This window comes from Misgurnus anguillicaudatus, chromosome 23 (assembly GCF_027580225.2).
Source record: "Misgurnus anguillicaudatus chromosome 23, ASM2758022v2, whole genome shotgun sequence".
Taxonomy (NCBI): Eukaryota; Metazoa; Chordata; class Actinopteri; order Cypriniformes; family Cobitidae; genus Misgurnus; species Misgurnus anguillicaudatus.
This window is the reverse complement of record NC_073359.2, coordinates 9,884,010-9,910,690: the sequence shown is the minus strand read 5'-3', so window position 1 is coordinate 9,910,690 and position 26,681 is coordinate 9,884,010. Positions and strand designations below refer to the sequence as shown.

Below are 26,681 nucleotides of genomic sequence, written 5' to 3'. Positions count from 1 at the left end.
ATTTATATCTAAAAACACACACATACATAAACATTTAAATTTTTTATTCATATATTTTTTATTAATTTAGGCTATATGTAACGTAGAATATATAAAAATATAAATAAATAAATATACATATGTAAATGTTTCTTAAATAAATACATGAATGTGTGTGTGTGTATTTACATATACTAGGGATGTAACGGTATCAACAATTCATGGTACGGTAATATTTCGGTATGAAGCCTGCGGTACGGTAATTATTGAAGAATTTACAAGAGGGAAAAAACAAAGAAAGACTTGGAAAAACTGCCATAAGTGTTTATTAAACAAAACTGAACATTACAATGTACAAAGTGTAGTGTAGTGTAGTGTTTACAATTTTCATAAAAAGGACAAAAATAATAAAACCATGTAATAAAATAAAAAAATAACGTTTTAGTTTAGTTTATCAACTTTAATATCTTGAACATTTTTCTTAAAAACTAAATTCAAGAAAAATTTGCCTACCCCATCAGAATTCTTTTTTTTGCTTGATTAAATCACTAATTTACTTTAATTTGTTATTTTTGGTCTAAAAACTAGACTTTTTTCTTGGGTCGTTTTGCTCATCAAGAAAAAGCATCTTAATTTAAGAATTTTTTTATATTTTTATTGAAAACAAGACAAAAATACTAAGATTTTTTAATCATTTTTTACAGTGTAGAGCATATAAGAATTACTTGAGGGAACTAAATTTAGTATTTTTAAAATATAGCATTTTTTAAGTTTTATAAATGAACAATCAGTTTCACAGAATCTCACTGTTCTCTTGTACAGAATGCAATAAACATTTTAAATATAGTACATTTATGTGAAGGCAAGTCATAAAGCATGCGACAGTGAAGCAAGGTGTTTTTCTTTTTGACTGCTGAAGCACAAATGTGTCTCCGTGTGAGGAATCTGTGGATCTGTGGTTCACGTCTGCAGTGAAAGTTTGTATCTTTAGAGTGACAGTATAGTGCTTGGCCAGCAGAAAGACCCACCATCGTTCTGTGTGAAATGCAACTCAGCAGCGCGTTGCTGCGGGTCTGAGAAACGCGCGAGAAATATATCGGGAGAAGCTTATCTCTTGGACAGGATCGTTTGTCTGCTGGAAAGACTGAGTGTCTCTCTTTTCCCATCTTTCTCTCTTTTTCACACACACACACACACAAAGCATCGACTGCATTCAAAGCTCAGCGCTAGAGTTTTCTGCGGCCTGTCGCTGCGGCTTCAACACATGCAGTCACTGCGGTCGGGTTGGATGATCTAATTTTGGATCTGAACAACTGTGCTGATATTCTCTGGTGTGCGAAGCAGTGTTTTGTGTTATATTTTGTTTGCTGGCTCTTCGACTAATACTGGCAAGTTCATTACTGTTATTGGTGATTATTAAAACGTGATTATGCGATCGCATGATTCAATGCATAATCAGCCAAAGTCCACATATTTATGAAGATTTCCGCATGCTTTTTTGGTGGCTTCTAAATTCATCCCTGTTTGGATCCTAAGGAATGAATGGGGCTAGGCTAAATGCTAACACATTCACGACACGCTGTACAAAGATTAAGTGCACGCATTGAAAAAAGATGGGAATGTATTAATTTGTCTAAGTTTAAGTAAGAACATAGTAAAATATTGAAAAACTGTGGTGTTTTCCTTTAATCAAATTAGATGTACAAGTTCAATGTTGAATATTTTGAGGAATATCTCACCTCCTGGCATCTCTAACTACTTTATCTTTCCTCCAGCTGAATGCAGAGAGTGTTACCTCTAATCTACTGCTGTCCATCGGTCTGGTTTCTGTGGTTCTGTTGTTGGTTCTGTTCGGCGTGGCCACGGCTTTGGTGTTGGCGCTGAGTCGGCGAGCGACACGTGGCACCTACAGTCCAAGCCGTCAGGAGAAAGAAGGTTCCCGAGTGGAAATGTGGAACATTGTCCAGCCTCCACCAATGGAGAGACTCATCTGAACTGTTAAGACATTTATTCTGAACAATATTAGCCAAGCATATTGATCTAAAATGGCTACAAGTGAGACTCTAAATCCTTATGAATGCTTACGAAGTAGTGCTGGACAAAGATTAATCGCATACAAAATAAAAGTGATTTTTTTGTGTGTAATTATTATGTATATTTAACCACACACACACATACATATAGTCATTCCAGAATTTTTTTTTTATATATCAATTTGTTTAATTTTTATATAATATAGAATATATGAAGAGTTTCGTTGCAAAACGAGATAACGCCGTTTTTAACATTTTTGTCAAAACATGTTTATTATTATGTTATCATGTTATTATTTTGTTTTATGTTGCTACTTAGAGCTGTATTTTTTAAGTTATGAAGTTTAAATCAAAACAAACCAACTGCAGTTGAATTGATATTAATTGGAATGCACAACCAAAAAACGAGATTTCTGAAAAATTATAAAAACTGAGTTATCTCGTTTTGCAACGAAACTCTTCATATAAAAATATAAATAAATATATATACACATGTAAATGTTTCTTAAATACATACATGAATGTGTGTGTATTTACAGCCCAGTCTCACGAAGTTTCGTTATATGGTCGCGTAACTTTTTGATTCTTTTTTTTCGTGATATTATCGCGAATTTCCATGTTTTTTCGTGATCGAATTCCTGTTTTCGTGTGATTATCACGTATTGGTTACTCAACTGTTTTGTCAAATTTTCTTACTATTGTCCCTTCGTTTAGGGTTAGATTTACATAAAATGACATCCCTACCCAAACCCAACTCGCCAGGCGACATATAAAAAAATAAATCTGAAAAAATAGTATAAACCAATATATAAAGTGACATTCTAATGCAAGCAGCAAATCTAACCCTAAACCGAAGCGATAATGGTTTAGGGATGGGAAAGGGCAGTTGAGTGACCGGTGCGTGGTGGTCGCACGAAAACAGGAATTCGTAATACAATCACGAAAAAACGCGAAAATTTGTGATATCACAAAAAAAAGAATCGAAGATGTATGTGACTGTATCACGAAACCTCGTGAGACTGAGTAGGTATTTATATTAACATAATAATTGCACACAGCACACACTCGTATATTATGCCAAAAATCACTTTTTGTTTGTATGCGATTAATCGCAATCTTTTCCCAGCACTATTATGAAGGTCTTTATTTATTAATCGTGTGGCAGCTACTGTATTAGATAATAGGAGTTTTTAATTGGACAATCTCCCAAACAGACATTTCATGTTATTAAATAAATTATAAACTATGATTGGTAAATACATTTTTACAAGCATTAAAATTTGTTGCTTATAATAGTAAATTTAAACAGTAATAAATCAAACATTGCCTTGCCAAATGCAACATGACAAGTGTATGTTGTAAGTGTAAGTAAATGCTGGTTAAAGCAACAGGATCATATTTTATGTTAATGTGCAGCAAGACCGATTTTTGTTTTTAACCAATTGTATTTCACTGTGGGTGGGGCTAACTTATTATTGAATTAAGTCAATTATTATTGAATTAAGCCTGGTGAGGAGACATTCCCGGTGTCCCAATTTGCATACTATCGGTCCTAAATAATATTTTTTGAAGAAAAAAAATGAGTGTCTTAATACTTGCATGCTCTTTTGCTATTCCCCAAAATGTATTTTGCCATCTATAACAAAAAAGCACACACTTTTAGTGCATAAAATATGATTAAGCAAATTGGGACACGGTCAGTGTGAAGATAGGATCTCTTCATGTGACTTCATATGTTTGTGAATTTAAACCAACATTAACACTCAATATACAGTTTTGCACATTTGCTGCTTTTCCCCTGCAAAAATGTATTATAAATAAACGATTTTAATGATTTGTTCATTTTTATATTCATTTAACATCTCGTTTTATACTTTAGGATGTTTTACAGTGGCTTAGGTTGAGGATAAATATCTATTTGCACAATAAATGAACCCAAGATGAGGCGTGACAGCTGTACAGACATTTATATCATTTATTTTTGCTTCACAGTGCAAACAATTTCTGTAAAAACACATCAGACTGACCTACTATACTATACAACTGTACTGAGAGCATGCGACAGCATATGAAGAAATTTATGCCACCCTAAATCAGCATTCACTGTCAGAAAAAGGTACAAAAGGGGCAATACCCTTTAAAGAAGTCCTATTATGTACCAATCAGGTGCCTTAGACAAGGTTCCAGTAATAGTATGCACTGTTTAGCCACAAATACAGTATGTGCTTTTTAAAAGGGTACCGCCCTAGTGAACCATCAACCACCCTGCCCTAAACATGGTAAAAAATAATGATTGGTACATAGTGATCATTTTTTCGGGTAGCTGAGACACATCTTTTATTTCTGAGTATCTTAAACATTCAAAAGCACAGACTGGACAGTCCAGTGATTTCATTACAGCAGGTCACTACTAAATGATGCAACAGCAAAACAGATCATTCACACTCCACTTTTTTTGAAAATAGGCTCATTTTCCAGCCCCCTAGAGTTAAACATTTGACCCTGACCACCCTGGAATCCATTCAGCCGATCTCCGGGTATGACGGCACCACCTCCAGCACAGCCCAGCACAATCCACCGAACCCGATCAGACCATTAGCATCACGCTACAAAATGAGTTTTGATATTTTTCCCATTTAAAACTTGACTCTTCTGTAGTTACATCGTGTACTAAGACCGACAGAAAATTAAAAGTTATTTTCTAGGCAGATATAACTCTAATTCTGGCATAATAATCAAGGACCCTGCTGCCGCAACATGGCTGCAGCAATATCATTGCGCCCGCTGCAGCCACGCCACGGCAGCAAAGTCCTATGACACTACACAGTGACCGAAAATAGTCACGCGATGCTAATGGTCTAATCAGATTCAATGAACCATGCCAAGCCATGCCAAAAGTGGCACCGCCAGACCCGGAGATCGGCTGAATAGACTCCAAAACGATAAAAATCAAATGCCCAACCCCAGGGGACCTGGAAAATTTGCACACCTTCAAAAAAAAAGTGACGTGTCCCTTTAAGGAAAACAAAGTAAAAACACGTACCATCGTCGTAACAGTTAACATCGTATTTGATGCTCTGTAGACTTTAGGATGTGTGCTCATGCATGTTAAAAAAATCATAAAAATGACTACAGAACCTTACAATGAAAATGCACATTAATGATCAGTTTATATGTAAACAGGATAAAGATTAAAGATTTTGGGTAGCACAGCAGTTCCTTAACAGTGTACAAATCACTAATATGAGCACCTAGTGTTCAACAGCTCGTGGACAGTAAGTGGCTTGACCGCAACGTAAAATGTGACCAGATCTCAAATAATGCAAAACAATACTTTTTTAAAACATGTTAACATTTCTATTTAAAAGAAAAGAGTGTTAAATTGTCAAAAAATCTAATACAAGTCATTATTTAAAATACAGAGCACATTTAAAAGACATTTTTTTTTAAATATACAGTAACAAATAATAACTAATACAACTTTAATAATACGCAGACAGTTTCAAATATAAAAGTGACCACGCAGTTAAATCGGATCATGTGTTTTTGATTGCTATAAACATAATGATGGTCCTTCTTGCATTAATTATGTACCTACAGTACAGTCTCAGAAATTAAGGTACAAAAGCTTTAATAAAGTACACATTTTTAACTACAGTAAACGGTGCATATAAGTACCTCAATGGTACCAAATGTATACATAACTGTACACATTACAGCCTTTTTAAAGAGACAGCTTTTGCACCATTTATTCTGAGAGTGTATAAACAGGTTATCAGGCAAATAAAGCACATTGTACCAAATATATTAGGCTTCAGTGATTCATTTAATATTTCTGGGTCATTTGTAGAGCTTAATGTAAGTTACAATATCACGGTTGTACAATATGGAAAATATGGTATTAATTTTACTACTACAGTACCACTAAACTACAATTGAGAACATAATACAAAAGTACCGGTGATTAATAGAAGCTCTTTCCAAAAACTGTCTGCATGGGTGTCTACCTAGAGAGCACTTTTATGGATCATAGTTACTTCCTTTAAATCAGTCATATATGAGATTACATGACAGTTAGGATGCTGCCTTATCCACCTTATTTTTGACGTAAATGTGGGCGCTGCCGTCTTTGAGCTCCTTTGTGTAAGACTTCCGTAGAGCCACTAAAGCTAAATAGTCGTATTGTGTCATTTTAACTGGCTTTTTAACTCTTTCCCCGCCATTGACGAGTTATCTCGTCAATTAAGAGAAAACATTTGCATGAAAAAACTCTCATGTTAATCTTTAATACCCCGATTATCCACTAAATGGCACTCTCTTACTCAATTTATAAAAAACTTAAGCAATTTTTTTTTACTAATTTTAAACTGTGTATGTTTTGATAATCGTTCTGAATCTGATCTCTAACAAAATTCCTTTACAAAAATGCTATTATTTCAGCTTTTTTGCAAAAACAAAAAGTGTATTGTTTACTCTCATATTAAGAGTTTATAAGCAAATAAAAATATAGATATGATGAAACATTTTTTTTCCCCATTTTGTTTGTTTCTTTGAAAGCAGAGGGTCTGTTCTTTCATTTGATATATTTTTATGTTTATATATTTTTAGAAGAAAAAAATTCTGTAAAATTTCTGTAAAACTTTCGTGAAAATCACAAAAAATGCTGGCGGGCATCTTTTCTAAAAAAGGCTGGTGGGGAACGAATTAATGTTTATTATGAAATCCAGTAAGCCGGCATACTTTTTACAGTTAGAGGTTGCCATAATAGCTGGTACAAACACAGTAAATCTCCATAAAAAAACATAATACACGCACAAGAGCTGAATGTGTATGTGGCGAACATGCACCCATGATCTGTATCCACACATGCATCCAGCAAAACCTTTCAAAGACACTGCCAGTAAACAATAAATACAATAATTGTTCAAAAACAACTAATGTTATGCTAATAAAAATATGCTGATTTAGCAGATTTATTTATTCTGCTACTATATATTACAAAAATGCGATTACAGTACAGGATATATACGACATAAACTGCTTATTAGTTATTGTTTATAATAGTAGTTAAAGCAACACTATGTAGTTTCCATGTAAAAATGACTTACAGCTCCCCCATGTGGTTGAAAAGCGCAACAGTGCCTGGTATCAGACACTCTTCTGCAGGCAGGGGGAGGGGTGGAGCTGTGTTTCCTACCCTCCACCGCCACTTTCAGAGTGTGCTTGTAGCAGCTAGGAGGCTGCTCAGGTTGCAGCAATGGTACAATTTGTCCAGTTAAAAGTTGTTCTATCACTGAAATAATTTTAGAGACATTATTTAAAGGTAAAAAAATTACATAGTGTTGCTTTAATGTGTTTGTGTGTACTTTTGTTATGTTTTAAATGAAAAAGCAAATAAGCAAATAATAATTATTTTAAAAGCAAATAATTTTAAAATAAGCAAATAATTTCAGAAGCTCTAGTGCGTAAGAAGCGATGCAATAATATTTTCATAAAACGAAAACAATACTGAATACATGTAGTAGTTTAATATGTTTATTATGGTTTGTTCAAATAACTTGTAAATAAGATGCTTCTGACCGTCGGGCCGCATGAAACTCGATGTGTCGTCATAAAAACTCAAACAAGTCCATTAAAAATTGCTTTTTAAAAAATAAACTCAAACCAGAGGGACAGTTGTGACATTTTGAACCATCGCCTGAAAAGGTTAAAAATACGCACATTTTTTTTCAAAATGTTCGAAAATAAGGTGGATAAGGTGGCTTCACATTTAGGCAGTAGATGACAAGCTGGAACGCAAGGTTTTGGAAAAGAGCTACCGTATAGTCATACCTACACTAGCATTTGAACTCTTTAAGGCACAACTTTGCTTTTAAAAATTTAATTGTGTAATAATGACTTTTAAAAGGTGACTTCTGCTGCATTTAATGTCTTAAAATACAAAGCTAATATACTTTTTTGATGTACCATTTGATCTACAGTGTTTAAGCCAAAATACAATAAAATATTTGACAAAATATATTAAATCTCTGTTGACAAAGACAACAATTTCCATCTTCTATTTTGTTCTTTGCAGTGTACGTGTGTAAAATATGAAACGGCATTTATGTTTCATGTGAAATATTGCACACTAATAATACTAATGCTGCTTAAAAGTTGACCAAGCAAATCATTTGTATTTAATGAGTGAATTTGCATAGTTATATGATCTCTCTGCTTTGTTTGAAGGCTAAAGCATATGTGACCTTGTCTGTGAAATCCAGGCTAAAGTCTCATAATCCAACAATGAGATGAAGAGCATCAAAGTGTGATTTCAATCAATGATTTCAATCTTGACATGACCTTACTCAGTCAATATTGAAGATATCAAGGTAATATTTTCACACAATGTTCTTTATGTGAGGTGATTTTATGTAGATTGCTGGGTTTCTAAAGACTGGGTCACATATAGTTTCAGGTCAGCTTACAGCTACACAGTGCGGGACAGGAAAAAATTCAAACGGATGTAAGGACTGAGTGAAATCTGGAGATGCAGATTTGAGACACAGGTCCAAAAACACAAAATGCTTTAACAACCAGGAGAAGTGAGCTGAGCCATTAAAGTGTCAGAATACATAGCACAAGTCCCACATCACTATACTCAAGGGCCTAAACACTTCATCAGCCACTAAAGAAACAAGTACTGGATCTAATAACCACATCCTGTTTGGTGCGCCAATATGGCTTTTAAAGATGGCGGCCATACTGAAAATAAATGAACACAGAATGCAAAGGCTTACACATTATAAATAAAATAAGGCTACTAACCAACAGCACATTGTATAATTTCATATGCTTTCAATAATTCAAATTCTACGTTTGCAACCTACACAAAGGGTGCGAGGGGGCACGTTAAAAAGTTTGAGAACCACTGGCTTAGCCAATGCATTTTACGTCCACAATTCTGTTGCAGAGACCATAGATATACATAATAAAGACTAGATGTCTTACGGCAGAGTCTCTAACGTCATCATCGGCGGCCATCTTGTCACATGCAAGCTTCCTGGCGGGCCCTGGTACCTGATGGCGGGTAAGGGATCTGCACGAACACAAATACTCTTATCTCGCTGAAATCTTGACGGATTTACAAATAGTTTGGTTTATACAAACATTATTTATGTGGCTTAAATTGTGCATGCTTGAACATATTTCATGAACATTATTCATGAGTATGCAGTGTCGTAAGTACATCTCTGACGTTTATAAGAAACCAAACAGTTTAAAAATTGGTAGAAAATTGAGCAAATTATGATTATTTATAAAGTGCATGTAGTATTAAAACAATGTTACGAGCGAGCGAGCGACAAGATGGCCGCCAGGTGCAGAAGTCGATCTCCATTGGCCAGCAGCGCGGACGAGACATCTAGCCTTTATTATGTATATCTATGGTAGAGACTCCATTAAACTAAAACTTTTCTTGTTTTGAACGACAGTTTTACACTACCGCCAGCTACACCACCCCTTGTGGCAACTCCGAGAATGCAATTTGGTTGCGTATGATTTCACACAAAGCAACAACTTGTGAATGAGCTTGCATATCTTTAAAGCTCTGCGTATATTTCAGTATGTTTTAGGCTTGCACGAATCTGTAAGAAGCTAATAAGGGTTTTAAATGGTTTATTAGTAACAGATTTTCCTCTTTCTGCTGGGCAGCTACAGTCCAGGAAATGTCAGGGTTGTAATATAAACACATTAAGAACTTTAATATACGTTGGCTGTCATTTTTAAGGCTATTAGACTTAACCATGATAGTTAAAAGTAACGTTGTGATTCATTAGAAACGGTAAGAGAAAGTAATTGGGATTTAATTATTTTATTACATCTGCCACTTGGGCCTGGTGAAGCTAAAAGTATAAATCTTGGAGGAAAGCAGAAACCTGAGAGTTGTACATGGTTTTTCAAAAATATATAGTTCATTACCCACAATGCAAACGAAGAACCAGTTCTCCATCTGTCCTATATAAATATCTCATCTTTTGGATGCTTTACATGCATGTAGTAGTGACGGTAGCGAGCAAGCCAACTACAGTCACAGACTAAAAATACCGTGAAGCGAAACAAAAACGTTTTAAGGCATCATATTAAGCGTAAATTAGTTGTCGGTTTAAATACTTCGTACGATTTAGTAAAATATACGTAGACAGTGATTTCCACAGTGATTTATCTAAATAGATTTAAAACTTCGACTCGTTCAAGTGCACATCGTTGAACGTTATATAATTGGAATACAGCTACAATAAATATAACGGGATGCATGTTGTTAAAAATCCCTGTCTTTGTTCTTTCCATGCAGCCAAAGTGACCATTTAGAATTGAATGTGAAAATAAGAGGACCCATCTATTCACAATGACTACAAAAATACCTTCATGCAAACAGACTGCTGGTGCGAAGTCAGATGAGAGCGTTTCTAAAAACCCACATGGGAGTGTTTTGTGATATTCTCAGGACTAATCCAAGCTGGTGTTTTTCTGTACCTGCGTAAGCGCCAGGTCGTTCGGAATCGCCATGCTGAGACGACACATCGACTCGATCTCCTCAAGCAAGCCTTTCTCCTCGATCTCCTCGTCCTGTGTGTTTTCTGCGTGTTGCACGTTTTCCATCTCCCAAGGTATAAGCATGGAAGGCTGCCTGCTTCTGGGTCCTGCTGTCCGCTGCTGGCTGTTGTCCTGGTATGGCCTTTGGTTCTTTTTGGAAAAGACCCTCTGCCGTGAGAGGCTGCAACCTGTTGGACGCTGACGGTCAGGGGTCAGCTGGGTGTTCGAGTTGAGAGTAGGAGAGCTTGTGGTGTCCACCTCAGAAGGTTCAGAGAGCAAAACTATGGGTACTTCAGGGAAAGAGTTCCTCAGGGGAAGCTCGAAGAAATCTTCGTTAGTTAGGGGAGGATGGAAGGGAAGGGACCGCGAGCTGGGTTGGCGTCGGGGCGAAGGTGGGAGATGTTTGCCGTTGACGGCGCTGTCATCTTGACCCATGTTCCACTCACCTTGATCTCCGTTTCCTGATTCGAAATCGATCTGAATGGCGCTGCTTGCTGATGGGGACTTGCAGTGTTTCTGAAAACATATGGAAACGGTCAGCCATGATGGAAAATAGCAAATATATTATTGTTCATACTTATTTAACAGGCACAGGAAGGAACATGCATTAAAGGGGACATTTCATGAAAATCTGACTTTTTCCATGTTCAAGTGCTATAATTGGGTCCCAAGTGCTTTTATTAAACTAGAAAATGTGTCATTCAAATTTGGCTCCCTTGTGATGTCAGAAGGGGATCTTAATATAATAATACTGCCCTCTTAATTATTGCACTATCCAACCACAGCACTGCAATTTAGTGCAAAGAGAAAGAGAAAAAAATAATAATTGACAGCACAATTGAGTTTCAATTTCAACAAACCACCATCATGGCGATCAGTGTTTGCATTTCATCAGCTCATTTGCATTTAAAAAATACACCCAAAAATGGCACATTTTGCTCACACCTACAAAGTGAAAATTTTAACATGTTATAACAAATGATCAAATACGGTATTTTGAGCTAAAACTTGACATACGTACTCTGGGGAAACCAAAGATTTATCTTACATCTTAAAAAGTCTTATATATTTAAAGAAGACCATTTTCTGTAAGGCATTAAACTTTTGTGAAAATCATGAAAAATGCTGGCGCTGGCTGGCAACTTTTTTTTAAAAACACTGGCAGGGAAAGAGTTAAAGGGATATTACGCCCAAAAATGAAAAGTCTGTCATCATTTACTCATTTTCAATTTGTTACAAAACTGTATATATATATATATATTTTTTTTTTTATTCTGCTGAACACAAAAGGAAGATGTTTTGAGAAATGTTTGTAACCAAAGTTTTTGCGCACCATTGACTTCCATAGTATTTTCATTTCCTACTATGGAAGACAATGGTGCTCCTGTTTCCTGCTTGATTGCTAATATCACAGGTTTGCAACTTGAGGATGAGTAGATGATGACAGACTTTTCATTTTTGGGCGAACTATCCCTTTAAATATTATAAAATCATTATTTCACAGAAAAAATGTCTGTCTTTATCCTCGCTCTGCATTTTTTCGTTGTCTTGACTCAAATAAAAACGGTTTTGTGGATAAAATGTCTATTTTTAGCACAATTTAAAAAACAGAACAGTGCAAATGCCGACTTAAAGGAACACTCCACCTTTTTTGAAAATATGCTAATTTTCCAGCTCCCTTAGGGTTAAACATTTGATTTTCACCCCTTTGGAATCCACTCAGCTGATCTCCGGGTCTGGCGCTACCACTTTTAGCATAGCTTAGCATAATTCATTGAATCTAATTAGACCATTAGCATCGTGCTCAAAAATAACCAAAGACTTTTGATATTTTTCCTATTTAAAACTTGACTCTTCTGTAGTTACATCGTGTACTAAGCCCAACAGAAAATTAAAAGGTTGTGATTTTCTGTGCAAATATGGCTAGGAACTATACTCTCATTCTGGCGTAATAATCAAGGACTTTGCTGCCGTAACATGGTCTGCAGGAGGCGCAATGATATTACGCAGTGCCCGAAAATATTGAAAGTTACAAAGGGGACTATTTTTGGCTGCTGCGTAATATCATTGCGCCTCCTGCACCCATGTTACGGCAGCAAAGTCCTTGATCAAACTCTTTGGTTATTTTTGAGCGCGATGCTAATGGTCTAATCAAATTCAATGGATTATGCCAAGCTATTCTAAAAGCGGTACCACCAAACCCGGAGATCGGCTGAATGGATTCCAAAACGGTTTTCAAAAAAAGTGGAGTGTCCCTTTAAAAACATGAGCTGGTTTATTAAATTAGATATTTGAAGTTGCTGAAACCAGCAGCCCTTACTGTGGGAGCAAAGTCAAGGTCTTCGTTAGATCTGAAGAAGTCCAGGCTCTTGGCTGCGGAGAGTCTCCCCTCCTCTATATGGGACGTGCTGAGAGAATCCAGTATCTCCTCCAGCAGGTTCATCTGACCTTGTTGGCCACAATCCGGCTCGAATTCAGAATCCTCACTGTCTTCATTGTATGACGGCACCCCACCGCTATCCTCAGATGATACTCTGCACATACACAGACACACATAGGTGAGAAGATAAAACACCAGAGGGCAGTGTTGCCTTGACAGATGACATTGATTACTTACCTTTGCACCACAAACATACAGCATTCACGCAATAAAGTCTGCATAATTCAAATTCTTACCTGCTGGCCGTGTCGTCATTGTTACTGTAACCGTCTGGATAGCTGAGAGTCAAGTTTGGAGGTGATTTTGTGTTGTGATGCTAAAAACAAAAGATCAAAATATTAAAATCTCACCTCGTCTACATTCCTAAGAGTAACATAACATAATAAGATGCAGAAAACATCTAAGCATTCTGTGGTTATTACGGGCCGACGGTATTAACTCCCATCCCCTGCTCGCTCTGCTAATCCCTTGTCTTTTATAACACACCTGTGTAACACGTTTAATTGGCAAATTAAAGAATTGAAGCATTATAGGGCACAGCTTCACGCTGCGGCTCCATCCATTAACTAGACTTCCACGCCACGTACACACACACGCCAACGCGCCGCCACTCACTAAAGTGGCCCATAAACTGTCGTTTGCCACATTATCAAAGCAAGCTACTAAAATGAAGCCTTTACTGGGGCCACGGGCATGAAAAAGTGACATGGGTTGCTTGGCTAACTGCACTATCGTCGGATCAAAAAGTGGTCAATCGGACATTGGTGCAAATTAATGTCGAATTTCATGTATCGATGATGCCTGTCGAATGGGTTAACGGCCAACCCCGTCCATAAAAATAGCTAAGAGATGCGTGTACCGAACACTTTAGACTCTTGCCATCGAAATAAACAGGAACACATGTTGGGCACTGATTACCTCACTTGCTAGTAGCCGCCAGCTATAATGAAAGCGATTACGGGGGGTTCAAGCCTTGAATCCTCCAAAAGGCTTTAATGGATTCCTGTGTCAGGGTCGTAAATCTGGCCGGCAAGCCACTTCGGCATAAGTGAAGGGGTTGGATGCACCTGCGCAACTGTGTCACATTCATTTGGTGTTGGTGTGTGTGTGTGTATGTTTGCCCTGCAACAAAGTTTGCAGTTATTTAACCCCTCGGGTTGGAAGGCAGAAAGCGCTTGTAGTTTCCTCTCTTGCTTTCTACGAGAGGAGGTGTTTATTAAAACAAGGTGAGCACCGGTCCTCTGCTGGCCTGCATTTCAAATACTCGCCAGCACAACAAAGAATGTATTATTCATTTAAACAACTTTTGTGTATGGTCCTTTACATAGTTTGCAAGACAATGAATTACTGCTGATAACATATTCGAAATAATACGTGGTAAAGTGTAAGTAGGCAAAGTGTAGTGTAGTTGGTTTTTGTAGGCAAAACTCAAAAGCGAGTTAGCATTTTAGCACTTCCGGTTCCATCATTCCAAAGTTAATGAGGTTTTTGAATGTGTTTTTGGTTAAACTTCTTAAATAAGATATTGGGTAAGCATCAGCCAATGTTTCATTCTACAGCATGAAACACATCAATAATATCCCTACTCGTGACTTTTTAAATCTTTAAAGTGTCTTTAACTCATTCCCCACCAGCCATTTTTTTTTATTTGCCCGCCAGCATTTTTGGTGATTTTCACAAAATGCCTTCAAGGAAAATTTTCTTAGAATATATAAACATACAAATATATCAAATGAAAGAATAGACCCTCTGCTTTCAAACAAACAAAACGGGAAAAAAACGTTTCATCCTATCTATATTTATATTATCTATATTTTATCTCTGCTTTTAAACTCTTAAATATGGGTATTTTTATTTAAAAAAATAAATTAAGCGAAAATTTTGTTAGAGATCAGATTCAGAACAATCATCAAAACATTCACAGAGTTTAAAATTAGTATGATTCTTTTGCTTCAGTTTTTTATAAATTGGGTAAGTGCGCCATCTAGTGGATAATCTCGGTATGACTGTGGCTTCACACCAGCCACGTTTGAGGCGTCACATTTGCGTCTACCGCGTCTAGTTTGCCGCTTGAACATTTTGAGTTTACTCGCTTCATTCGTGCGTGAAATCTCCGCGTGATCATCAAAACATTCACGCGGGTGGGGCTTCTGCGACTCCGCTCGCTTCCTGTAATCAAGTCACTACTAGAGTAAGCTCCTGATTGGTTAATGCGGCGAGTTTTTCTGCCTAAGTTAACTTTTTTTTAACTCGCGCGTTTCCAGCGGCAACGCTCAATTTGCGCCATTTGCGCGAACTAGACGAACAAATGAGGCAGAATCACGTGTACCAAGCAGCACTAAACGCCTCATTCGCACCGCGACACCTACAGACGCGTGTCAACGCGTCTTCACATTGACTTAACATTGAAATCACTCACATTTGACGCCACTACTGCAGCTGGTGTGAACGCAGCATTAGAGTTTAACATAAAACATCATTAGGAACAAGTTTTTTATGCTAATGTTTTCTCTTAATTGAGGAGATAACTCGTGATGGAAGGAATTAAAAGGGTGGGTGATAAGTTGCTACCTGGAACTATACACTGTGTCGGGGAGTTTAAACGTCATCACTAGGGTTAGGTTTCTAAAACTGGTCCCATTTTAGGACCGGTTCCAAATGTAAACATTTTTTAAAAATCAATAGGTCGCGCGCATTTCAATTTTGTTTATACTTATACGATTTTTACTTTTTCAGTCATTCTCGCACTGCGAACAGCAGTGAGCGCTTTACAGTTGTATCTATCTGCCAGGACCTGCCACAAGAACCTTCTCTCATTATGCACATGTGCAGTTCATTACACTCTGCACTATGACTAACCGCAGCAAATGTTTAAAAGTTTGGTTAAACTTTGTAAAACAAGACTGTAGTATTGCCAAATGCAATACATGTGGCAAGGATATTTCGTTTTGTTGCAGATAACAGTTACAGCAAGCCGGTTATAAATGTGGCAAGAATAAAATACAAATTCTTGAAAGTATTTGCTCTTTTCTCTCACTAAAAATATTGGAATCGGAACCAGGAATCGATAAGAACCAGATTCGATAAGCGGAATTGTTATCGGAATAGCTAAAATTAAAACGATACCCAATCCTAGTCATCACGCATGAAGATCTCAAAAACAACGCAACATGGGAACATTCATCCTAATAGTATTTCCTTATTTTTAAATGTGTTTAATACAGTTTGAAAGAGCTGTCGGAGGCTTTGTGGTGATGACGTTGATGTCGATTGACCGTGGTTGTAGTTCGCTTATAGCCTAAAGGGGGTCGCACACCAGACGCGTCGAGTCGCGTCTAGGGTCTCGTACACACTGCAAACTTTCGGGAGTGACGACCGCATTTAAATGCGGTAGTGAATCCCATAAATGTTTGTTTCCTGTCTGTACGGAACAAGACTCACTCCCGAAAATGTGATGATTGACACATAAAAAGCCATAGCAACGTTCTGCAGTCTCGCGTGCTTATCACTCACAGCTTTGACCAAAATAATAACAGCATTGTGTTTTGCAATAAGCCTCCGTCTTGGCATTGTGTATTTTATGCTTTTGTGAGGCTGCTTCACAGCACGGAGCGCGCGGCCTTGCAGTGTTGCCAGGTCCTCGTCTTTTTTGTACGTAAAAACCGTTTTGGCGCTTAACCGTTTATGGCTTTTGGCTCATGAAGCGATCAAGTTTTTGGTGTTAATAAAGCGTGAAGGTGCCGGTCCCAATATTTTGAACTTTGAGGTAAAGCATTTAGATTTATTTCGGTTTATTATTAGATTTTTCTTGTTTGCTTTTTTTTAGTGCAAGATGTGGCAACACTAGTCAGCAAACGCTTGTGCCTCTGCCATTTTGTGAACTGCGCATACAGAAGACTATTTCCCCTTCTAAGCATTTATTTTTTCAGAAGAGAGACCTGTCCTGTTTATGATGAACGTTGAAACACTTGATTAACTACTAGTTGTTCAGTTCGGTTATGTACACACTGTGCAGTTTTTGTAAATTCGGTTGTCACTACCTGCATTTTGCGGGAGTTAATTCGGTTGTAGAATGCAGTTGTGAGTCCCGTAAATTACTGAACTGTGTGTGTACAGAAAAGGATTAAGCATTAAAAGGTGAAGTGACAACCGAATTAATATGCAGTCTGTACGGGACCTAGGACAAACTCGGAGGTATCGTAAACCGGAAGTGCACATTAAATAGCGCAAGCTTAGTCAGATAGCGTCTACTTCGAAATGCCAAATATACGTTAGCAGCCAATGTTAATCGTTAATGATTTGGGATAAATATGATGTTATTTAATGTTAACTTATGAGAGTGGCACTCTGTGGCGCGACAGAGATTTGAGCAACTTTCTGAGTCAAAGCTGGGCGCTGCGGACAGGCGCCATCTGTCGGCGCCGGTGTGCGTATACTCATAGAAAACAATGTGTTAGATTTTTATTAAACGCTGCGCGTCCAATGTGCAACCCCCTTTAGGTTAGCTTTTAATTTCTAGTAAACACATTTAAACTTCAAAATGCATAAAAGTTGTGTTCATCTGTGAAGATTATCTTGTTGGACAAATCGTGCAACTGTCAAACTTTTGTTAAACACAAAGCTTAGTTTTGCGATAATCCAAAAGTCTATGGGAAAAATGAATGGGCTTTTTGGTGAGGAAACCAGTTTCCCGCTAACTTCCGGGCTGTCCTACAAAAATACATCATTCCTGCGGCACTCTATAATTAAATAATTATAAATAATCTGTTCCCTCTTTTTACATTTAAGCATTTGACAGCTGCTTTTATCCCAAATGTCTTACAGTGCATTCGAGGTATTTATCATATCAGCATGTGTGTTCCCTTGGATCAAACCCACGTTGCGAGAGGGGTCAGACACTGAAGTTTAAATCAACCTGAACCAAATCTTAAAGCAGCACTAGTAAGCACTTCCAACGACACTCCAAGGTGATTGGACGTAATGAAAAAATGTTTACAAAAGTTGCACGTTCGAATTCTAGTCGTCAATGTTAACAGAACAGATGGGGTTCCTGGAGCACTGTATTAGGAGCGCAAAAGTTACTGATAAAATGTACACCATGAATACATCTGAAGTTGCTTTGGATAAAAGCATCTGCACCAAATGCGTAAATGTAAACGCTACATTGAAAAAATCGTATTTATTCCTCTCTAAGACATTAAAACAAAGAAAGACGGTGGCCAAAAAAGAAACAGCAACTGTTAAAGCAATAGTTTAAGACGGGCAAAACCACTGATTTGGCATGCGAGTGCCTATTTGGTTCTTTTACGTGTACTTTAAATCAGCACGGACATGTTGAGCTGCCACAATTCAACGTCTGCCCCATAAACTGCCTGTTTGTATCCACGTGGAAAACGAGCTTTAGTCGTTAGTCAAAGCGGGACCGGAACAGGCGAGCAGACATCTCGGGTCCAGCTCACTGTTAAAAACTGTTAAAACGTCATCAGGCCATTTTGTGGATGGCATTTTAACAGAAAATCCCATTTTGCTTCTTGCATGGCCAAGTTATAAGCGCCGGCAACCGGGCTTTACGTTGCAGCCAATAGATTTAATAGTCGGGCTTACGTACATATTTCATATGCTATTTCAGAGCAGCCACTGATCTCATGGTTTGGCTGGGAACGAAAAAGGAAGATATGCCTGGAAAATGCAAACAAAGTGCACCTTTAAGCCAAAACCTAAGCCAGCGTCTGCTGAGCTATTCAAACAAAGCTCAGGACCTTTAGGTCAAAAACTCAGTCTAGTACTCTCCAACTGGCACCGGCTAAAAGCAACTTTGGGGAATATGAGAGATTGGGCAAGCAAAGAGTCTGTGATATTTAGGAATATCCAGTAGGTGGCACTTTGGTTCCATTCGAAAGGGAACTCCCCCGTATCCCCCTCATCTGCCAGCTTTGCATCTCTATCTCATCGTCGGCATGCAGATGTGCGGGATCTCAGCGAAACGTCCACTAGCCACAAGCGCTTTTGGCTCTGTGTGTACGCCAATGTTTTTTTGACACCTTGTGAATCCATCTGGATGCTGGCGAATTCCTTAGACTCGCACGCTTGTACTTGGAACTCTGTCATTGGCACTTCATCCATAACATGTGGTAGAGATTCATTTAAAATAAAATAAAAAATTCTAAAAAACAAACAAACATTTGTTTACATTATATTCGATTATAAATGTATAATTTTTTTATTTTATCAGGAATTGATGGAGATCTTGGAAAAACTGCAAGCTTGCTATAACGACAACTAAATAGCTATTTGGGGTAAAATAAAGATTAAGCTTGGATTATGCTTTAAGATGACATTAACATTTGTAAAGTTAAAGATTGTAAAAATGTACAATCATGTTTACAGTGGTGGCTGCTTATGTAATCCATATGTAAATTAAGGTAGAAGCCGAAACCGTTGCAGCGAGTTTGTATGAATTATACAAAAGTTGAACAGAGCTTTTTGGTTTCTTTAATATGCAATGCGGCTGAAATGGTCACGACTATAGGAGATCCATCTGCTGGCTTCATCCAGAGAGACAGTGTGTATGGAGTCATTCCCCAGAGGCTGTATGCCACTCACATAAGCCAACCACAACACACACACACACACACACACACACACACACACACACACAGCTTCAGTAGGAAGGGATAACCAGAGCTAGAGATCAGCTCTACTTTGCCCCAGGCCCTGCTACTGACACCCAGTCTGGCTTTCACAGGCCCTCAGGCTTGACCTGAAAACCAGCCCCTTATACTGTACACTGCATGGATTCACTGCAGCCACCTGAGTCAGAAAACACAGCTGAACTTTTCACAATACTTAAGTGTATTGGTACACCATTCACAGAAATGCACCGCTCATACAAAACAAAATTACAAATATCTTTATAAATGTGAACCACAAAACCAGTCATAAGCAGTGTTGGGGGTAACGCATTACAAGTAACGCACATACGTTATAATATTACTTTTATGAAGCAACGAGTAAAGTAACGCATTGCTTTATAAATGTACACATTAATATTTAAGTTACTTTATTTAAAAAGTAATGCAAGCTACTTTTCAGTTTAATTAATTCAATTTAAAAATAAAATAATGTACTGAATTACACTGAATAAACGTAGAATTACGCACTTTGTGCGCCTGAGCAGAAACGGAGATGGCAGGCCAGAGCTTGACATTTTTGCGATCATAAAAAACACCTGCAAGGCCTGAAAGAGATCAAGCCTCAGAAAAGTAAGAAAATGTAACGCAAAAGTAACTTAAAAGTAACGTAAGCATTACTTTCCATGAAAATTAAGTAAGTAACGCAATTAGTTACTTTTTTGGGGAGTAACTTAATATTGTAATGCATTACTTTTAAAAGTAACTTTCACCAACACTGGTCATAAGGGTCATTTTTAAATTGAGATTTATACATCTGAAAGCTAAAAAAATAAGCTTTGATGTATGATTTGTTAGAACAGGACAATATTTGTTTGAGATACAACACTGAAAAAAATGATTCATTCAATTTACTCAATTTTTAAGGTAAGTGGTTGCAATCAATTTATTTAAGCTACATTTAAACAAAAGTTTTTTTTTATTTGTATTTTTAAATTTTTTTTTTTAAATGAAGCTTAAATAAATTGATTGCGACCACTTATATTAAAAAATTGAGTAAATTGAATGAATAATTTTTTCAGTGAATGATTTGAAAATCTTGAATCTGAGAGTGCTATAAAAACATTGAGGAAATCGCCTGGAAAGTTGTCCTAATGCAGTTCTCAGAAGTTTTTAAAATATATTTATGTTAGGAAATTTACAATATGTCTTCATGGAACATGATCTTTAATGACACGTAATATCCTAATAATTTTGGGCATAAAATTAAATAATTATTTTGACACGTGTTTTTTTTTTGGGGGGGGGGGGGGGGGTATTAAGAGTTTGGTTCCAAAACGCAATAAATCCATTTTGACTAATTTCGATAAAACGTGTTTTATACCAAGAAAGTGACAAGATGAAAAACACTATTTTCTGTTACAAACTTTCACAGAGCATCTTTAGGTTATAAAATCCACAATTTGATTTTCAAAAATGTATTATAAAAACTGATTATTTTTATCCCGCTAAATGCTATAAATCATGCTATAAATGCTATATATGCTATAAATCTATTGAATCAATATATAAATGTGCATTCATCTTTGCAAAGTTATATATTTATTTAGTTGACTAGTGGTATACACTGATTAAAAAAATAAACATTAATAGCATTAATCAAAACACTTACTTTGTCATATTAAGAACACTGTCATTGCTGCTGTCATCCTGGGGACGTCGTAATGAACTTTTTTGACAGCGATCAGCAGTAAAATGTTTTGGTCCTGCTCGATTTTTGTTGACTTCGCGTAAAATAATGGAAAGTTTTTCATAAGATGTCGTGTGAAAACAAGCAACAGCCGGAATTTTTCTGTCGCCCGAGTGGCTTGTGTTTCTTCCCCGCCATAGAAAAACCACCACAGGTTTATCAATGTCGTCAAAAGGATTGTTTTGTTTTTGTTTGTTTGTTGATCACGAAGTACAAAGTACATGAGAAAAAACTAGGATTCTGTGTGTATTCATCACGCCGCCATTATTTTTTACAATGTGTGGAATGGTGCGCTGTGATTGGTTAAGCGGATTTATTGCATTTTGCAGAGAAGAAGGACTAGCGTTTATCCCATTTTGGGAAAAAAGGGAGAAAAGATGACAGAATAACATGGCGGATAACGGATTTTGCGTAAAATTAAGTAATCAAATGAAGAGTTTCATTGCAAAACGAGATAACCACCGTTTTGTTAATTGTTCAGAAATCGCGTTTTTTGGTTGTGCATTCCAATTAATTTCAATGCAACTGCAGTTGGTTTGTTTTGATTTAAACCTTCATAACTTAAAAAATACAGCTAAGTAGCACAATAGAACAAAATAATAACATGATAACATAATAATAAACATGTTTTGACAAAAATGTAAAAAAAATGGATTTATCTCGTTTTGCAACGAAACTCTTCAAATTACGTTTTAATACTGACCTGATACAATACTTTGGTGGTAACTAATAAAAATAAAAGCGTTTATTGCGTTTAGGAACCAAACTTATAAATATACCCATGCTACATAAGTCTAGTTTTGTGGTCCAGGTTCACAAATGATTTAAAGCATTATATTTATGCACACAGACACTTTTACGCAAAGCGACTCATAGTGCATAGATAAAGTACATTTTCCTTGTATAAACCCATAATCTTGCATTGCAAGCGTCGGTTCTACCAATCGAACTACAGAAACAATTATATCACAGTCTATAAAAGACAAAAAATAACAATAGCAGTTATTTATAGGATAGTTGCATGAAGCATCTTTATTGAGCAGCCACAGAAGGGTACCAGAGGAAGGGCCACATCACCCTGGCATGAAGACCAAGTCCCATCACCCCATGCTCTTTTGTTCTTCGTTAGACGGTAACAAACGCTGAATACAGCGTCGGATTGATTTGCTCATTGATCGAGCAAAGGGTCTTTGTGGCCACTCCGGTGCACACACACACACGCACAAATGGAATAACAGCGTATGTATGATGAAGCAGAGGAGCTCCTGAGGGATGGATAGATGGGTGGAGGACGTCGCCATCGCTCTAAAAAAGCCCTAATTGGATGACCTCCGTCTCAACACCTTTTCACACCACCTATTCCGTTCTTCCCTCCACGGCAACAAGCATGCAGCTAATAGCCGTGCTAATTAAGGGCCGAATGGAAAGTCTCCGGTCACGACATCAAGCTGGCGAGGAGGGATCAAACCAGCCGTGGGTTTCGTCCAATGACCTTCAGACTTTGCCTGCAGAGGTGTGAGCATGTAAGAGCACAAGGGCTGGCTGTTCATTGCGGAAGAGTAGAGGAAGTGTTATATTTTTATGGTTTGTCAATGTCGGATAAGCGCACATGGTCTTGGATAAGCCGTGATGCATCAAGTTCGAGTTTGGCTCGCATCAAGCAAAACTGCAAAACACTAGCTAAACAAAAAAAAAAACATTTAGCTCTGAATAAAATGTAGGCATAGTTTGTGTACATGCACACTTTATATACATTTCAGACGCAACAAAATTAGTAACACAACAAACACTATCACTGACTTACTGGCATTCTGTTTTTTGTCGAATAAAGGAGGCCTATTTCGGTTTAATGGTGAACGTATGAATCCAGGCCACCTCCTGGGTCTTTAGGGGGGCTCACCGCTTCCCTGCCTGGGCTTGGCAACACATCACTGAATCTTACTCGCAAGATACATACACTATGCGCACCCGCTTTAGCCACAGCTTTCAATCAACCTGCCTCACGTCGACTCGGACTTACTGGTGTGCAAATGGGCGCTTCTTTCAGGAAGCGGACTGGCCGTGAACTCTTTCTGTCCGTGTGTGTATGTGAGCATGCTCACCTCTTTCTTCTGAAGCCTCCTGGGCGAGAGGCTTTTAGTGCTGGTGGGAGAACCTGCGCAGTATGGGCTTTCCTCTTCTTCAGCATCCTGCAGAGAGAGATAAAGAGACAGTGAATAAAAGACAACATGAAATCAATGACTCCATATTCAATGAACTATATTTATTTACTTTTTTTAGGGCTGTCAAAAGATTAATCGCATACAAAATAAAAGTTTGTTTTTGCATAATATATGTGTGTAATTATTTTGTATATGTTAATACACACACATGTATGCATTTAAGAAACTTACATGTGTGTGTGTGTGTGTGTGTGTGTGTGTATACTATGTACAGGCTCATCTGCTTGCCTATACATGGTAGCTTATTCTTTATTAGACATGTACTAAATTTGGTATTTAAAAGGAAAACACCACCGTTTTTCAATATTTTACTATGTTCTTACCTCAACTTAGACGAATTAATACATACACATCTTTTTACATACTCAACTTTAATCTTTGTACAGCGCGTAGTGAATGTGTTAGCATTTAGCCTAGCCCCATTAATTCCTTATGCTGCGTGTTTACACCAGACGGGGTAGAGGCAGCAACCGCGAGTGATTTCAATGTTAAGTCACGCGGTACGCATGAATGGTGCTTTTTGTGCATTTGCGTTTGGCGCGAATTTGCGGCTGACGCCTGAGTTGAAAAATTTGAACTTTGGCGGATTAACCAATCAGGAGCCTGCTTGCTGCTGTGGCGGCAGCCACGCCCGGATTCACTTATTCAGCATGAAGGTCAAATGCTTGCTTTTCCGCGCGTCTACTTTGCTCTAGACGCACAAATGCATTCAAACTGTTCAAGCGGCAAACTAGGCACGGTAGATGCGATTTTCACGCCTGAAACACGGTTGGTGTAAACGCAGCATTAGGATCCAAACAAGGATGAATTTAGAAGCCACTAAACACTTCAATGTTTTCCCTATTTACAGACTGTTACATGAGTAGTTACACGGGTAAGTATGGTGGCATAAAATAAAACGTAGAGATTTTTTTAAGTGGATAGAAATGAGAACTATATTGCATGGCTGTTTGCAGCACTTAGACCTCGGCGCGCAGTAACATCGTCACTTCTGACTACTCCCCCCTCGCTCAAACTTTCTTTAGTATTACTGCACGCTGAGGTCGAGGTGCTGCAAACTAAAGGTACATTCACATTATAAGCGACCTTGTTGCTGTGTGTTTTCTCTTTCAAAAGAGGCGTTTCTATATCTAGTTGTCATAAACAAATGAGCAATGTCCACTCCAGTTACTGACGAGAGATGGATGATGTGAACTCCCCTGCTTATGTCTCATTGGTAGTCGCTCCCGAATGTCATTCATAATTTGCATAGGGTTAAACATTTCTCAACTTTGTCGCACGACTGGACACGCCCATCCAGCTGTCAACGGTCACTGTAGCTCGTGTCGCCAGATGCCGCTGAGCTTCCATTGAAATCAACGAGATCGCGTCGCTCTGCTACTGCTAGTCGCTGCTAGTCTGAATGAAGCTTAAGTGCTCTTCCGCCATACAATATAGTTCTCTGTTTATATCCGCTTAGAAAAATCGCCACGTTTTATTTTGTGCCACAATAATTACTCGTGGAAATACTCAGTCTTTAAATAGGGAAAACATGGAAGTGTTTGGTGGCTTCTAAATTTATCCCTCACTCAAAATATTGTTTTTGCACCATGTCTAATTAACTTAAATGAAACAAGTTAATACAACACATTTTTTTTGTCTCAACCTATTTTTATAATGTTCAATCTGCTTAAATTTAAAAAAAATTACATGAACTTAATCATTTTATGTTGGGACCACATGAATGATTTTTGTTGCTATTACTTACTGGGCCGTGAATCTGTATTTCCCAGCATGCTTTGCATGCAACTGCCTTTTTAAATGAAGTGTTATTTTATGCATTTTTAGGTAAAGAGAAAGACTTTATAGTGTTTAATGTTTGTTTATCTTATTGATTTAGAAAAGTTTACGTTATATTTTTTTAATTGTTTGATTACCATCCTGCAGAAGAGTGCTGCTTGTGGTTAAGTTGTAGATGTGACGTACGTACTTCTTTAACTGTGTTAATGCCTGTTTGAAGATCAATCTCTTCTCACATGTTCATCCAATGTGTCATTAGTAGGGGTGGCACGGTTCACAAAACCCTCGGTTCGGTTCGTATCACGGTTCTATGGTCACGGTTCTCGGTTCAGTACGGTTCTTCTTGTTATTTTTTTAACACTCCAACAATTTATTATCTTATTAATTATCCATAATTTAGGATACAGTATTAAAAAAAGTTATATCATGTAATCATGCACAAACTGAATTTGACTTTAAGCACATTATTGGGACCATCCCTGAGGAAAGCCAGGTGAGATTTTAACACAGCGAGAGGGAAGACATTGATGATTTCAACATGCTTTTCATTTATTTGGCAAAAAAGAGAATGTATTTTGCCATCTACATGAACTTTGTGTGCATTTTTAGCACACAAAGATAACTTGCATTTATCAAAATGCCAACTTCAGTGTAGCTTTAAGATTTATCACTGAGAAGCTGCTTAAATACTGCAGAGAGAATATGTGAACGAGAGAGAAACATAACGTTTACACCTGTAATATTTAAATCCGTCTATTTTGTCCAATTTTGACCATTTCTGTCCTGATTACTTTAAGGGGCAGTTTATGAAATAAGATCGCGCGACTTTCACACGCAAGCAAAATGAAACTACGCGGAAATCAGCCGCTTTTGTTTTATCAACGAAAGGCTAAAAATAGCGCTAAATACGAAAAGACGTAAAACAGTGTTCATTACCTCAGATTAGATAAATGGTCAGAGAGAAGGCTGTCGCGTGTGGCTGTATCTATTGTTTTATTTCCACTGTCATCATAGGTAACATGAAATAAAAAAAATTTCCACACACCAAACTTATACGACGCTGGCGCATCCTCCAACTGCGGGCAGACAGTTTTTTCTCTCCCTCTTACCATTTCTACACGTAACATGACCGGCAGCACTCACTCTCCACACCAGTCACCTCTTCTTTCGCGCTATTCGCGAAAGGGGAACACGCTATCTGAGGTCACATACAGGGCACGAGGCTACACACATTGCGCATGCCATGAACCGTTGAACCGTACGACACACACGCGC

General features: G+C 37.6%; 2 protein-coding genes across 6 annotated transcripts in view; one reads left to right on the top strand and one right to left on the bottom strand.

The window, feature by feature from the left end:
* Positions 1-2,927, top strand: part of crb1 (crumbs cell polarity complex component 1) — a 37,967-nt gene extending 35,040 nt beyond the window's left edge. For 3 of the 4 annotated variants that reach the window (XM_055217899.2, XM_055217896.2, XM_055217897.2), the window contains one exon: positions 1,755-2,927. In XM_055217899.2, the coding sequence (XP_055073874.2) occupies positions 1,755-1,973 (219 nt within the window). In that variant the 3' untranslated portion in view covers positions 1,974-2,927. The remainder of the gene's footprint in view (positions 1-1,754) is intronic. The other variant, XM_073861897.1, reaches the window with a different exon arrangement.
* Positions 2,928-3,964: 1,037 nt separating this feature from the next.
* dennd1b (DENN/MADD domain containing 1B) overlaps positions 3,965-26,681 on the bottom strand; it is a 139,577-nt gene continuing 116,860 nt past the window's right edge. For both annotated transcript variants that reach the window (XM_055217894.2, XM_055217893.2), the window contains 4 exons: positions 23,508-23,594; positions 13,263-13,342; positions 12,907-13,120; positions 3,965-11,102 (listed from right to left, as the gene is read on the bottom strand). In XM_055217894.2, coding sequence (XP_055073869.2) covers positions 10,500-11,102; positions 12,907-13,120; positions 13,263-13,342; positions 23,508-23,594 — 984 coding nt within the window. In that variant the 3' untranslated portion in view covers positions 3,965-10,499. The remainder of the gene's footprint in view (positions 11,103-12,906; positions 13,121-13,262; positions 13,343-23,507; positions 23,595-26,681) is intronic.